This window comes from Oryctolagus cuniculus, chromosome 13, assembly GCF_051225735.1.
Source record: "Oryctolagus cuniculus isolate XC-2025 breed Fujian yellow rabbit chromosome 13, ASM5122573v1, whole genome shotgun sequence".
Taxonomy (NCBI): Eukaryota; Metazoa; Chordata; class Mammalia; order Lagomorpha; family Leporidae; genus Oryctolagus; species Oryctolagus cuniculus.
The window spans coordinates 77342232-77358656 of record NC_142879.1 but is presented as its reverse complement, the minus strand read 5'-3'; the positions used below and the strand labels follow the sequence as shown (position 1 = coordinate 77358656).

General features: G+C 44.3%; 1 protein-coding gene and 1 long non-coding RNA gene across 16 annotated transcripts in view; one reads left to right on the top strand and one right to left on the bottom strand.

Annotated features, from left to right (window-relative positions):
- The window catches only part of PRKCQ (protein kinase C theta), a 152861-nt gene that overhangs the window by 16242 nt on the left and 120194 nt on the right, over positions 1-16425 (bottom strand). For all 15 annotated transcript variants that reach the window (XM_089312362.1, XM_089312361.1, XM_051821580.3 and 12 more), the window contains 3 exons: positions 15676-15767; positions 13611-13673; positions 5927-6065 (listed from right to left, as the gene is read on the bottom strand). In XM_089312362.1, the coding sequence (XP_089168488.1) occupies positions 5927-6065; positions 13611-13673; positions 15676-15767 (294 nt within the window). The remainder of the gene's footprint in view (positions 1-5926; positions 6066-13610; positions 13674-15675; positions 15768-16425) is intronic.
- LOC138845011 (uncharacterized) lies at positions 15123-16314 on the top strand. The gene is made up of 2 exons (XR_011381582.2): positions 15123-15262; positions 15934-16314. It is a non-coding gene; the product is annotated as an uncharacterized LOC138845011 (long non-coding RNA).

Genomic DNA, 16425 nt, shown 5'->3' with positions numbered 1-16425 from the left:
AGCAGCGAGGTATGGCCAGTCTGAAGCCAGGAGCCTCACGGGACTGTTGAGTAAAGCTGTTCCCAGGCTGCTGTGCTGATGCACTTATTGAGGTAAGTGTGGCTCACGGGCCTGGTAACCACACAGGGCTGATATCGCTCTGGTTTCCAAGCGATTCCTGCTTTCTCTAGAGAGCTGCTTCCAGGGCTTGAAAGCCCATATGGACTCACTGCGTGCATCAGAAAGTAGGAAGCTGCCCTACTTCACGGTTTCCCTAATCATCGCCCAGTTGAATTTGGACTTCTGGGTGTGCATGGGACCCACTTTGCTCCTGAACTGGAAAGACAGAAGGAACACTGGAGCTTCTGCGAGGAGCTTTAGGTCTACAGTTGGTGAGGCCACTGGCTGGCTGTTGGGGGCACAGTGTGCTTTGCCTGCCTTGCTCTTGGTGCTGCTCTAATATGCGTTCATTTCTGTAATTTCAATTCTCCAGAAAGGTGCGATTAGCATCTTCCAGATGAGTCCCAGGGTCTTTGTCCCAGCTGTTTAGCACTCCTATCTTTTTAATTCCTTGCTGATTTGGCTTTTTGCTATCCACAGAGTCCCTTCCCTGAAGGAACATATACTTCAATAGGGAGCTGACAACTGGAGACTCATAAAGGCAACACAATGCAGCATGTACTTACAACTGCAGGGAAGGACGGTGACAATGCCTCGAAGGGACAGAGGAAGGACAGGACACCTGAGTTGTGTTTCGTTTTTGAGGTGGGAGAAGGCAGAGGGTGAATGAGTGAGAGAAAGGAAAACTTCACATGGGCAGAAGGCATGGGAGTGAAGCCTTACAAAGTGGAGAGGATTTTGTTGGGTGCAGAATGGGGAGGTTGCAGAGGACTGCTGTGTAGGGAGCCCAAGAGGTAAGGAATCCAGTACAGGCTTCAAGATGGACATGTGGGGTCACTTATTTAGGAAACAGGTAATGGGGCCTGCTCTGAGCTGTGGCGAGGAGATGAGATATAGGGTATGTAAGTCACAATCTCTGATGGAGAGAAACATGGGTGCAGTGGCAAGGAGACAGTAGAATGTTTCATGATGTCAAGGGTATCTTTAGGGGAAGATGCCTGTGGGTGTGGGGGTGAACACAGGCCAAGGACACAGGCTGTGTGGGATAGACAAGACACAATTTGTCCCAGCTGGGGAAGGTCAGCACTTGTCTATACCTGGACATATTGTTAGGACCTTGACTCAGGATTTTGGCTTGTATTCAATTAATAATGGGGATTTCTGGAAATCTTTAAAGCACTGTGGTGATGGGTTTTGCACAAAAGTATAAATCTAGCAACTTAGTAGGGCAGTGGGCTTCAAGATGGCACACACACCCAGGGGTGAGTCAGATCATCCCATGAGACATGGGAGGAAAACCAGACCTTGTATTTATTTGTATTCTTCTACCAAATATCTGAAATGAGAAAACAATTTAGGTTTTTTGGGTATTTACTCCCCAGAGTGACATGGATGTCATCACTGAGAAAGCTGCACTGAAGGAGGGGTTTGGAGGCAGAATCAGGAGCCTCATCACAGAAGGAGCTTGATGATGACTGGGCTCCTTCATTTACTTGCCACGACTCACAGTGTGTATTACTGTGGTGGGTTCTATTTTAACCAGATTAATTTTCACAGTGAGAAGTCCTTAACATGTTATCTACAGGGCTCGGCGTGGTAAGTTGCTTTCTGTGATGCTGGCATTCCCCCATCAGAATGTCTGGTTGAGTCCTGGCTGCTGCGCTTCTGACCCAGCTTCCTGCTAGTACTCCTAGGAAAGCAGCAGAAGATGGCTCTGGTGCTTAGGACCCTGCCACCCAAGTAGAAGACCCTGATGGAATTCCAGGCTCCTGGCTTTGGCCTGGCCCAGTCTCAGGCTTTGTGGCCATTTGAGGAGTGAAACAACAGATGGAAAAATCTCTTTCTCTGTCATTCTGCCTTTATTTCAAAAAAATAAAATACATATTTTTATCTTTTTTAAAAAGTTATCTATGAAGAGGATTGGATTGAATATAATATTGCAGTAAATAATGCAGACCTAAGCAGAGCATCAGAAAACGGCAGAGTGATGTCTGTCAGCGATAAATAACAAAGTTCAAAGCAATGATGAATTCATTAGTTCATCAGTCAGTGAGAGGCTTGCTACAAACAATACTGAATGTACCAAAACCACTGCTTTGAATGATGAACTCATATCCACTGTGCTCTGCAGTGAGTCTTGCCTAAAGCACAGATTAAGCCCTTTTTTACTGTAGCTTTGTGAGGTCTCTTTACTAGCAATGACAGCCATGAAGACTAAGAATCGAAATCAGTGAATTAGATCTTCCAGAGCCCTAAGTGTTCAATGAAGATTTAAAAAGGGTTTATTCAATCTTATGATTTTAATGAAGCATAAGCATTTGTGCGCTGTTAGTAAACGGAATAAAATTTAGTTATTTACAATTTTTGTTGATCTCATCTACAGTTCAGCCAGATTACGTCCATTTGGGGGCATATTTTATAACATACAGACTCTAGAGTCAGTGACCCAGATATAGACAAACATATGTTGGGAATGCTTATGTAATTGAAGAGGAAGCATGACCAAAATGTTTGAAATACACAGAGAGGATGCACTGGTGATGGAAAGGGGCAGAGAAAGTGATGGAGGGTGTGGCTGGGGCCCACAGCAAGCAGACATATTGATGTTTAACATGAGTAAGGATGTTTGGGGAATAAATCAAAGTGATCCATTTTGAGAGAAAAGAAGGAATGAAGGGAGAGTCTTTATTCAGTCACAAGATTAGGAAAGGTGTGAGAGGCTCAGTTTTAGAAAGCTTGCTCTTGACTGGGTTTGGGGGTAAGAAAGGAGAAAGCTTGGATGACTCATATACTTCTCCATCTCAACAACTGGATAGTTGGCGTGCAATTGGCCAAGAATGCAAAAACATAGGAAGTGAAGTTTAAAAAGAAATAATTTTTTGTTTATTTGAAAAGCAGGAAGAGAGTGAGAGGCAGACAGACAGAGGCCTCCCATCTACTGGTTCACTCCCCAAAAGCCTGCAACAGCTGGTGCTGGTCTAGACTGAAGCCAAGAGCCTGGACTTCAATGAGTCTCCCAGATGGCTGGCAGGGACCCAAGTACTTGAGCCATCCATCATAGAGTGCATTAGAGCAGAGTTGAGATTCAAACCCAGTCACTCCAGGATGTGAGGCAGGCATCCGAGTGCGGTCTTAACTGCTGTGCCAAATGCCTGCCCCAGTAAGTAGGCTTTAGATTTGTTGTATTTGAAAGTTCTGTGGTATTTAGTTGGAGATCTCAAGCAGAAACATGGACATAGAGTTCTGGAGCAAGAAGTATGGGTTCCTCACATTAATTCTGGTGTAAAAACCACCAGCCATAAGTAGAGCAGCTCAGGGAGCAGCTACAGTAAGACAAGAAGAGCAGCAAGTATGGGTTTACCATAAGCATGACTGAATGTGAAAGAGTGATGCTGCAGAGAGAGAAGCAATGGCTGAAGCTAAATTCTGGAAGACGCCGAAAGAAACAGAAGCAGGAAGGAAACTTTGCCTAGGAAAGGAGGTAATTCACAGTCTTTGCAGACAAGAGTGAATCAGAGGAAGGCAGACACACAAGACGTCCAAGGTAGACAGGGAAGAAATCGAGGTAGCAGCAGTGAGGTTGAAAGGATGATAAAGGGAGTCTCTGCTGAGGGTGACAGCGATGTGTACTTAGAATAGTGAATCTATTTAGAATTATTATTAAGCAGAATCTAGTACATGAACTAAATTCCTCCTATGGGACTCCTTCGCTTGTGCCTTAATTAGCTTTGGCCTCACATTGAACTGGGATATTGATATCTGCATTGATATCTGTATTTGTGCTAACCTGAAGGAAGCACAAATTCCTATAATATCGGGAAGTTATTTAATCAATGAGCTGAGCCGGTGCTGTGGCTCACTAGGCTAATCCTCTGCCTGTGGCACCAGCACCTCGGATTCTAGTCCCGGTCAGGGTGCCAGATTCTGTCCCAGTTGCTCCTCTTCCAATCCAGCTCTCTGCTGTGGCCTGGGAGTGCAGTGGAGGATGGCCCAAGTGCTTGGGCCCTGCACCCGCATGGGAGACCAGGAGAAGCACCTGGCTCCTGGCTTCGGATCAGCACTGTGCGCTGGCTGCAGCGTGCTGCCAGAGTGGCCATTTGGGGGTAAACCAATGGAAAAAGAAGACCTTTCTCTCTGTCCCTCTCTCTCTCACTGTCCACTCTGCCTGTCAAAAATAAAAAAAAAAAATCAATGAGCCGAGTTCTGTGAGCTCAACAATTCCTTGGAAGTTAAAAGCTGTAATTTCTTATGGAACAGGGGCCAACCTTGCCTTTAAGATTAAATTAAAATTAAATACCACACAATCACAGGGCAAATCCACAAGTTCCCGGGCTTGGGCTGCCACTTATTTGGCAGTGACAAGGATTTGCTACCACCATTGTTTTACAACCCAGGAAATCAGAGATCCATCGCTGTCTTTATCAAACAACTCTGCCCCCATTTATGCATTAATTAACTTGTTAATCAACTACAACAGGTCCTTGGAGATGAAAGAAAATAAGATCATGCAAATCTATCCATGTGGAGTGGGCTTTTGCCCTGGCAGTTAAGACACTCATGTCTCGCCTTGCATCGATACCTACTGGGAGGCAGCAGGTCATGACTCAAGTAATTGAGTTTCTGCCACTCATGTGGGAGACCTGGACTGAGTTCCTGGCTCCCAGCTTCAGCCTGGCTCATCCTTGCCTGTTGCAGGCATTTGAGAAGTCAACCAGTGCATAGAAGCTCTGCCTGCTTCCTGACCTCCACCCCCTGACCCTGCTGTGCTTCAAATAAATAAATAAAAAATTTTAAAAATCTAACCTTGTGAGGAAATGGTATAGAACCAGTGTCACCTCCCTGGTTTTATGTAGCACGAGAGCTATGTAAGATGTAACCCCTGGGGAGAACTGGGTAAAAGGTACTTACAGCAGATGCTTCTGTGCTATTTTGCAAAGTCTTGTGAATCTATAATTATTTTGAAATTAAAGAAGGGTTTTTCAGAGTGAATGAGAAATTGTTCCTGACATTAGTGCAAACATCTGGTTGTGCAGGGAAAGCCAGAGGTAAGGAGTAACTAGGAGACTATTATATAAAGAGAAGGAACTATTATATGAAGAGAAGGTAAGAGAGTCTCTAAGCTCCCTGGAGTGGGCAACTGGAGAAGATTCTCTTAAAAGGGAAGAGGTGTGTTTACTTGGACGGATGGGTGACTTCTGAGCAAATGCCATTCCTCTGGGTGCTCAGAATATGATAGACATGCCTTGTTATCATTGTTGTTATTTGCTACTATTTTGGCAGAGGTGGGGTGTGAGGCTTGAGTTTTGTATGTTCCTTCATTTAATTCTTATGACAATGTTGTGACACAAGTGTTAGACCCATTTTATAGACAAGCAAGCGGGGTCAAGGAGGCTTTGGCAATCCATCCATGCTCACACAGTGGCAGCCTGGAACCATCATTCAGGTCTTCTGATCCTGCAATGAAACCACTTTGTCCAGGGGGATACCTGTTTTCATCCAGCTCTTCACCAGGGGCTCCTCATTCTGGTTGATCTGAACAGAGTGAATATGGTTGGAGGCTGGGGATGATGGGTCAGAGTCATGACTGAAGGGAAACAGTGAGTGATTTAAGGCTTGGGAGAGATGTCATCATTAGCATGCATAGCATTCTCCCTCAGATAATAATAGCAATCCAGCTGTGTGACTGCATTTGTGAAATACTTAGAAAAGCAAATAGCAGTCCTGCACCAAAATAAGTAAAACCTTCTGACTTTGAAGGGCAGCAAGAGGCAGTGGTGTGTTGAGCTGGGGAGGGAGGTTGCAGGGCCTCGGGGAAGTACACTCTTACCTCTGGAGCTATATAATCAGGAGTCCCACAGAAAGTATTTGTCTTTGCGTCTCCCACCATGTTCTCCTTGCACATTCCAAAGTCCGCTATCTTGATATGTCCATCTTTGTCTAACAGGATATTGTCTAGCTTCAGGTCCCTAGAAAATTAAAAAGGCAAGGCAAAAGCTCACTTCAACAAATGCAATGCTGTTCAAGTAAAACTGCCACAGAAGCATGGTTGCTGTTTTCAGCACAGCTCAGAGAGGGGGTCCCTTCCCCCTCCTGCAACCCTGTTCCCCAGGCCACAGCCCTGCTCAGGGCGCTCACTGCTCCTTGCTCCTTTCCTTGGCTCCTTGACTCCTGGCTCCTGCTCAGGACTTTTTCCCACTGCCCTTGCTGAACCAGGTCAGCCTGCTTGAGTCCTTTTAGCTCCACTCAGCACCTGACACGCCTTCAGATCCATAGTTCTTATATGGATGACTCAGTAGGTGCTAAGAGATTGCACAGTTGTGCTGCTATCTCTCCAGTGTCGCATCTTTCATTTTAAGAGGAGCCTTCATGAAATATCTCTTCTGGATGTGGAGAGACAGCTGACAATGACCCATCATGTTGGGCTGACATTTGGTGCTATCAGCTTCTGTATCCATCCTCTTGATGTCTGTACTACACAGCCTGCACCTGGATCCACTCACACACAGAGGGTATGGACAAGACGGTTCTTCCAGAGTGGCAGGCTGTTGCTAATTCCTCTTTTTCTGTCTTACCCAAAAGTACTGCTCAATATAAGAAGGACTGAGCACCAATCTGAGACTCTACCCCGATACTTCTGCTGGGGGTAAAGGTGAGGGAGAAAAGCCTAAAAATTATACTACTCTCCATAATTTTCCTGTACATTTCTGTTTTTGTCTTTGTGAATAAATTATGCTGCACCTAATTACAAGTCCAATTGAAGTCCATTCTTAACAAAGAATGCCTTTAGGACCAGAGTCCATCTGAGATCTGGACACCACCTCAACAAATTCCTCTCTTCTCAGAGAAATACCATCCTCTTAAAATGGCCTATTCTATTCTTAGGTAAATGTAATTGATAGTATTTGTCTGAAAAATAAATAAGCCGGGCTGGCATTGTGGTGCAGAGTTAAACAGCTGCCTGTAACACCCATAATACCAGTTCGAGTCTCAGCTGCCTCACTTCCAATCCAGCTCCCTGTTAATGTGCTTGAGAAAGCAACAGAAGATGAATCAAATAACTTGGGCCCCTTCCAACCACACAGAAGACCCGTATTGGAGTTTCAGGCTCGTAGCTTCTTCTTGGCTCAGCTCCAGCCATTAGAGTCATTTGGGGAGCAAAATAGCAGATGAAAGATCTCATTGCGTTTTCATCTCTGTGACTCTGCCTTTCAAATAAATAAAGAAGCTTTTACAGAATGAGCCAAATGATGCCTCTCTGTGATTTTTATATCTTGGTCTAAGGATTCTTTCTTCTATTATTACATGTGGTATTCTGAATATTTGAAAATTGATATCAAATTTTGTCTTATCTTTTTTTCACCAAATTAAGGGACTTTGATCCTCACATGATGCGGTTTTCAGACCCTTCAGTGTTCTGGCTCCTCCCTCCGAATACCCCAAATTTGTCCACTTTCTTCTTGAAATGAGGTGCTCAGAATGGAGCTAGTACCCTCCAGCTAGATCATCTGATTAGTGCAGAGGAAGGGGGCTTTATCAGCTTCTGTATGCACCCTCTTGCCTAACATACTGCTCTAGTTGTTTTAGTGCCTTCATAATGATAACGGTCAACATTGAGTTTACTGTAAACTAAATCTTCAAGGAGTCTTTATTAAACATAAGCTGACATTATCCCACTTATTTCTCACCCTGTGACTATGAAATTGACCTTTACAAGACAATTCAGGGGTGGGCATTTGGTACGATGGTTAAAACACCACTTGGGATGTCCGTATACCACGTCAAAGTGCCTGGACTGGAAGGCAGCAGGTGATGGCTCAAGTGCTTGCGTCTCTGCCACCCACGCTGGAGACCAGGATTGAATTCAGGTTCCTGGCTTTAGCCTGGCTCAGCTTCTGCTGTTGTGGGCATTTGGGGAGCAAATCAGTGGGTGGAAGATTTCTCTAGCTCTCTCTCTGCCTTTCAGACACAATGTAAAATAAATGCATCAATTAATTTTTAAAAAGGACAATTCAGGCCAGTGCTGTGGCTCAATAGGCTAATCCTCCACCTTGCGGCACCGGCACACCGGGTTCTAGTCCCGGTCAGGTCACCGGATTCTGTCCCAGTTGCCCCTCTTCCAGGCCAGCTCTCTGCTGTGGCCAGGGAGTGCAGTGGAGGACAGCCCAAGTGCTTGGGCCCTGCACCCCATGGGAGACCAGGAGAAGCACCTGGCTCCTGCCATTGGATCAGTGCGGTGCGCCGGCCGCGGCGGCCATTGGAGGGTGAACCAACGGCAAAGGAAAACCTTTTTCTCTGTCTCTCTTTCACTGTCCACTCTGCCTGTCAATAAATAAATAAATAAATAAATAAAAATAAAAAGGACAATTCAGGTTGACATCAATTTCTTTAAAATTTTATCTGACCAATTTTAGTCAATGCAATTTTATACATTTGAGTTTTTCCTACAGCATTCAGCTTTCTTTGCCTTTATGTGATCTGTCCACGATTTTCTAAGCTTGCTGAAATTCTCTTTTTAAAGTCTAGGATATGTGATTGGTGATGGCTGCCACTGTCTTCCTTAGGTAGCTAAGACAACTTGGGAGAAAGTAAGAATAGCCCTGGTTTTGATCCCTTACTGTATCTTTGAGAATTTTCTCACAGGTTCCCTTCTCAAGCACTCTGTTCCCAAAGGGTCTGGTAAGTAACCTATTCCCAGCTGACTGGACCACAGGTGGTTAACAAGACTAAACTGGTTTCTTTTCTTTTCTTTTTCTTTTTCTTTTTTTTTTTTTTTTTTTTTTTTTGACAGGCAGAGTGGACAGTGAGAGAGAGAGAGACGGAGAGAAAGGTCTTCCTTTTTGCCTTTGGTTCACCCTCCAATGGCCGCCACGGCCGGCGCACCGCGCTGATCCGATGGCAGGAGCCAGGTGCTTCTCCTGGTCTCCCATGGGGTGCAGGGCCCAAGCACTTGGGCCATCCTCCACTGCACTCCCTGGCCACAGCAGAGAGCTGGCCTGGAAGAGGGGCAACCGGGACAGAATCCAGCGCCCCGACCGGGACTAGAACCCGGTGTGCCGGTGCTGCAAGGCGGAGGATTAGCCTAGTGAGCCGCGGCGCCAGCCTAAACTGGTTTCTTATAGGATACTGTAATAACAATATAGGGCACTAATCTGTTTTGGTAGGTGCCTGAATTGAGAAGATACCTAGGGCTGCTTGTTCTAGCATGCCCCTGGAGAAAAAGAAGACCAGTTTGTAAAAAAAAATAAAAAAAAAATAAAAATAAAAAAAAAGAAGTGGCTGGGACTAGCACTCCCATAAACCCAAAGAGAAACATGGTAATAGAGAAATTGCCTTAGTTTCTGATCAGTCTGCATTCTTGGTTCCAGATTCTTAATAACGTCTAGCTTTTGTTACACAAATGTTCAAGTGGTTCATGTAACTTCATTGATACTCATATTCTCTGTGTTCATTTGTTAGGGAGAATCATCCAATTATGTACAGAAAGAAGAAGCAACAGCTTGGCCTGAATATTATAAGAGGTTTCATGTCATAAGGCAAGCATCATGGAAAAAGAACTCGCCATATTGCTCAAACATCTGACAAAGCTGCTGCTCCTTACAGTAGACTTGTTGGGAAAAGTATGCATTGATTGAATAATATTTTGGGCAATGCTACACTTACAGTCTTCATGTTTTCAATTATAATATTTTATGCACAAACACATAGATCATATACACACACAATTTGATAGGTTTTGCAAATGTGTATACTGAACTATGAATCCAATCAATCAAATTAAAATAAAGAAGGGTTCCAACAGCTAGGATATGGAATCAATCCAAATGTCCATCAACTGATGACTGGATAAAGAAAATGTTTTATATATATATATACACACACATATATATACATATATATATAGAGAGAGAGAGAGAGAAATACTACTCACAATGAAAAACAGTGAAATCCTGTCTTTGCAACAAAATGCATGCATCTAAAAACTGTTATGCTTAGGCCGGCGCCGCGGCTCACTAGGCTAATCCTCCGCCTTGTGGTGCCGGCAAACCGGGTTCTAGTCCCGGTGGGGGCGCCGGATTCTGTCCCGGTTGCCCCTCTTCCAGGCCAGCTCTCTGCTGTGGCCAGGGAGTGCAGTGGAGGATGGCCCAAGTGCTTGGGCCCTGCACCCCATGGGAGACCAGGATAAGCACCTGGCTCCTGGCTTCAGATCAGCGCGGTGCGCTGGCCACAGTGTGCGGCCGTGGCGGCCATTGGATGGTGAACCAACGGCAAAGGAAGACCTTTCTCTGTCTCTCTCACTGTCCACTCTGCCTGTCAAAAAACAAACAAACAAACAAACAAAACAAAAAAAAACACCTGTTATGCTTAGTGAAATAAGCCAGTCCCCAAAGGACAAATATTATATAGTTTTCTCTGATATGTGGTAGTTAATACAGAATACAAAAAATAGGAATGAAACAGACATCTTGTGATTTGATTGTTGCTTTCAGCCCTTGTTTATACTCCTGCAGAACCGTAGTGTTTCTACTTTTTGCTTATTGAATATGATAGTTAGTGGTACATTAAGCCTGTGACTACAGAGTGGATTTAAATTTTGTCTTTGAAAAATTTAAAGAAAAAAGAAGGGAAGGAAGGAAGGAGGTTGGGGGAGGGAGAGAGGGAGAGAAAGAGGAGAATGCTTCTCAGGACTGTGCTTATGAAATCTGTTCTCTTTATATTAATAATCTTTATATTAATTTATATTAATAATATTTATATTAATAATTTGTTCTCTTTATATTAATAAAAATTAAAAAATAAACTATGGCCAAAAAGAGGGTTCCAGGTTCTTCCCAAACAATTACCCACAGTGCCCATCTTAGAAGTAATTACTATTCTGATTTTTATCACAGCTTTGCCAGCTCTTAAAGTTTATATACATGGAATCATACTATTGGTACTCCTGAAATATTCATATTCTTCTAAACTTCTCATCCCTGTTTTGGCTCCCTTCCTTGTTCAGTTGGAAGCATCATGAGGGTGGGGCTCTGTATTGTTTGCTATTTGTTGGATTATGACTGTTTTGAAAAAAATATAACATGCCCAGAGTATCCAGGAAGTCTTTGTTGAATGAATTCATCACCAACTGGTGATTATCAGTTGCAGTTAATACATGAGTAACTGTCCCCTTTTTGTGTATTCTCCATCTTCCATGAGAGTAAGTTAGCTAGAGCTTGGTGATCTCTCTTACCAACACATTACCGGCACCTTCTGTCTGACTGGGAGGCCTGGAGTATACCTCACAGCTGTGTCAGTTCTGTTCTGTCAGCCTAATCATATGCTGTCGAATTTCCATTATCATGACTAAGGATGTGCAATACATCTAAGTCGTTTCATCAGAGAATGCTAGCCATCCTTTCCCTGATCATTCACTGGATCTAAATATACAATTTCATTGTAACTTATGAATTGTATTCCAGCGAGCCCAACTAGGGTGCTGTTTAACTCCTTATACCAAAGTTTCAAGTTCCTTATATAATCCACATGCTCTGCCATATTGATATGATTTTGAATTTCTGCCATAATGAACATATGTGCATCATTAACAGACATGTACATACGTTTCTAGAAATTTGGTGGCAGATTGGTTTGGGGGTCGTTTCTAGGGAGCCAGATACCTAGCTGTGAAGCTATACATGGTTCCTGAGAATAATGAACATAATATCTAATATTTGCATTGGATTCTCTTGCTTACAGATGCATTTTATCATTTGATTCATACAAAAGCCCTGAAGAATTTTACCCAGGAATAGAATTAGTCTGAAGTTACTAATTCTATTCAGATTTTTATTTCTGATGGAAAACAAAAGCTCTTAGAGGTAATATGATTTATTTCAGTCCATAGAGCCCGCCAGTGGGTGAAGAGGCAAACTGAGTCCTTGTCCTTTCTGGCATCCCTTTATACCAAGCTCACCTGGACTTTATCATCACACTGGTCTTGCTAAGATAAATGAGGATATGTTTTAAGTGAGTCTAAAAATAAATGTTCTCTGGGTCTCAGGCTAGGAATAATAAACTTCATTTCAAATGTTCAATCTGCCTTCTAAAGTGAGCCAGGTGTGTTTAGGGTTGTAAGATAAAGAGTCCTCGAAGCTTTGAGAGGTCTAAGTTGGGACAGGAAAAGTCCAGAAGCCGCCATGCATACTCCATGAAGGCGGGGATGAAAGGCAGGAGAAGACCTGTCGGGTTCCTAGGAGACACCTGGAGATGCCACAGAACCTAAAGGCCAGTGAGGCACGTCTGGCTGCTCCCCCCTGACATACCCTCTTCAGGACATCAGGACATGCAGGAGAATTTCTGAGTCCGAGGCCCCTGGTTTGTCTCTGCAAGCATTTTTCTGCTCAAAGAACAGCCCACCAGTGGATCAAGTATAGCAGAGAATTAAGGAGAAGGCTTTCATTTGGATATGTGGTCAATATAAGCAAAGATTTCCATTCAGAAGGGGCGAGGAGGAGTCAATGTGGCTTCCAAACCCCAGTGCGTGGTTAAGTAGCTCGGCCATGCCACTCCCCTCCTGCCTCTGGTTACTCATCATAAAGTGGGGATGCTGGTGCTTACCTTGCTTTTCTCTGTGACATTTTTTCTGTGACATTGAACGAGATGGTTCATATGGAAGCATTTGGAAGTTGCTTCACGTATATAGTTTGGGAGCACTTTTATTATCAACTAAATAATCTTCAGGTCCTTTTCTGTTGCTCCATTATATTCTAGGGTGGTTCTAGAGTTTGCATATTTTCTAGCTCATTTAATCCAAACCAGGCTTATTGCATCTTAGAGAATGCCTCTTTTATTAAGGATCCACAAGCAGATGGGAATGATGGCTGTTTCCTGCTTCTTTTTATTTTTTTAAAAGATTTTATTTTTATTTGAGAGGTAGAGTTACAGACAGTGAGAGGAAGAGACAGAGAGAAAGGTCTTTCTCCCATTGGTGCACTCTCCAAATGGCTGCAATGGCTGGAACTGTGCCAATCTGAAGCCAGAAGCCAGGTGCCTCTTCTCAGTCTCCCATGTGGACGCAGGGGCCCAAGGACTTGGGCCATCTTCCATTGCTCTCCCAGGACATAGCAGAGAGCCAGATGGGAAGAGGAGCAGCAGGGACTAGAACCAGCACCCATTTGGGATGCTGGCACCACAGGTGGAGGATTAACCTACTGTGCCAGGGTGCTGGTCCCTGTTTCCTGCTTCTTTACAACTCAGGGCCCCAATTCTTGTGAATTTTACCCAGGAACAGCCTTCCCACCAAAGCTGGACCCATCTGTTTGATACTCCTCCACTGCCCCCCTTATTCCTACTTCCGTGCCTTTTCTGGAGTTAAGTCTATCAGCCAAACCCTTCCCTCTTAAAAAAAAAAAAATCCGCCTTCTGATATGAATTGTTTTGCTGCCACACTCCCATCAGTTCTGAACAATGATCGAATTAACTGGGCCAGGAAAAGCCAGGATTTTGGCATTTGCTTCCCAAGAGCAGAGTGTTACCTGTAGACAATTCCTTTGGAGTGAAGGAACTGAAGACCGAGAATGATTTCAGCAGCATAAAACCTGAGGGAAAGAGAGCCAAGGTTCAACAGGAATGCATTAACGGAACAAAGCAAAAGCCCTAGACCTGTTCTGGCATTTTCTATACCTGCGGTGCTTGCCTAGGCGGTACACACACCTAATTGTGTTTAACCATAACAAGGAAGCTGTTATGCATCCTACACATAAGAAATTAGAGGCTGAGAGCATGAAACAGGGCTGGCCTATTATCTAGTCCCGCCTCTACCTAGTGCTTATTCTGACATTTTGCACTATTGTCATTTTTTTGCTTATCAAACACATACAAACATTAAATGTTTTAGTATACTACAATAAGAGAATAATTTCCCTCTTTTAAACTCTGCTTGGAGCTCAGAGAGACCTGTATGCAAACCGTTCCAAACAGACCTGGCTGCTTATTTTCATACTGACAGTGTTTAGCCCAGGCAAGAAACAGAGCACAAGAGGTGGAAAAAGGGATGTCAGAAAACGGAATATGATAAGTTTCATCTTCAGTGAAGACAGCCTTAAAGGAAATGAGTTTATACCATCACTGCTGCGATTAAGGTCTTCAAAAAGTTCATGGAAAATATGTGGTATCTGTTCATTTCCTTTTTCCATAAACTTTTTGAAGTATCCTCGGTTAGGGGAGAGTTTCCTGAAAGTGAGGTTTGTTGGGTCACATGGAAGAATTCCTCCCTGGAATGTATGTAGGACACAGTGGATAGCAAGTGTCTGAGGCGGCTTATGTGTCACAGAGCTGGGGAGGACCGTGACTCAGGTGAATCTCTTTTAGCACGAAAATCTCCCCTGTGATCGCAGAAATCCACGAAAGGTATCTCCGAGTGCTTTTCTGAGGGCTCCTGCAGGACCTGAGATCCATGGGGCTCAACCCAGCAGACTGATGAAACAGCCATTTCAGTAGGGCAGTTGCAGGAGCTGGTGCACTAAGTCCATCTTTCAACCCAGTTCAATAGGAATCACCCAAGAGAAGCTCACAGGTTCTCATCCTTTTAAAATGAGCTCCGCGAAATTGCTTCCTTTCCACTGAATGTCATAGTGGTGTTGCTATTGCAGTGTTTTGCTTGTTTTGTTAATATGGGGTTCACTGAACTTTTTAATAAAAGTTTTTTTTTTATTTATTTGAGAGAGAGAAGGGGAGGGAAGAAAGGAGGGAGAGAGAGAGGGAGAGAGGAAGAGAGAGAGAGAGAGAGGGAGAGAGAGAGAGAGAGATCCTATCCACTGGTTCACTCCTCCAATGCCTGCAGCAGTCAGGGCTAAGCAGAGAGCTGAGAACTCTATCTGGGTCTCCCACATGTGTGGTAGGGACCCGAGTACTTGAGTCATCACTGCTGCCTCCCAGAGTCTGCATTAGCAAGACGCAGAGCCAGGGCTGGAAGGCAGGCGCTCTGACAGGGAATGTCAGTGTCCCAGCTGTCCCCTCTCACAGTGGTTTCATTGTTCCCCCATGGAGGAAGAGTGCAGGCAGGGGGAGCAGGAGCTGCTGCGGGCCCCAGCAGCTGCAGTGCCATCAGGCACTTGCAGCCTCCAGCATCTCGCTGCGGTCTGTGGTGCTTGATGCGAAAGAAGGTGAAGATGGATTCTCAAAAAGAGTAAGTGCCTTTCCGTTTCCTAATTCGCCTGCCCCCGGAGCCAGATGCTTTGTGGTTCCACTCGGAGCACCCCGCAAAGGGCCTCAGCTAAAAGCTCTTTCCCAGGAGGCCACCTTCAAGATTTGCGTTCTATTTGAATGCTTTCCTTTTGGAGAAACATTTGCTTCTGCACTCACTTATTTAGAAGCCTGAGGAACTGAGGTGGTCCCTTAAGAAACTAAGTAGCTGGCTTCAAGGCACAGAGGAATGAAGCAAAAATGACACACATTTCAGTTTTATAAGTTGGGAAGTGATTATCTTAGTCCCAAGGGTTTACCTTGTCCTAGGACTTAGGGACTACGGCAAATAGCACTGGATACACAGGAACTGACAAGAACAATGGAAAAATCCCAAACCCTTCAGAGGGCTCTTACGTTGCTCTGCAGAGATCAAACTTGTGGCAACTTTGGATGTGGTACATTAAATCTCCTCCATTGAGATACTCCATCACGAAGAAGAGATTTTCCTAGGGGAAAAACAAAAAGAATTCCAATTTAGCTTCTTAAAAACATACACACACACAAGGATTACTCTTAAATGGATTAGATAATATCCTAAAAATGAATTGTAGCTTGACTGAAAAATAAATGACTGGCAAAATGATTTAGCTGATCTACGTGTTTTAAACCCAGGAAGCCTAGGAAGTCGGCATGGGATGCTGTATAACAATCGCTAGAAGTCGGGACTGGCACTGTGGCATATCTGGTAAAGCTGCTGCCTATAGTGCTGGCATCCCACATGGGCGCTGGTTTGAGTCCCAGCTGCTTCACTACTGATCCAGCTCTCTGCTGTGGCCTGGGAAAGCAGTGGAAGATGGCCCAAGTCCTTGGGCCCCTGCACCTGCATTGAAGACCCAGAAGAAGCTCCTGTCTCCTGGCTTTGGATCGGCACAGCTCTGGCCGTTGTGGCCATCTGGAGAGTGAATCAGTGGATGGAAGACCTCTCTCTCTCTCTTTCTGCCTCTTCTCTCTCTGTGTAACTCTTTCAAATAAATAAATAAATCTTTTAAAAAATGCTAGAGGTTGTGTGCTCTGATCTAGCAGATGGGGCACAGCAGCAGTGAGAATCCCCCTGCATGGACAGCACTGGGCTCTTAGCAGGTACTAATCATGTGCTATGGAAAT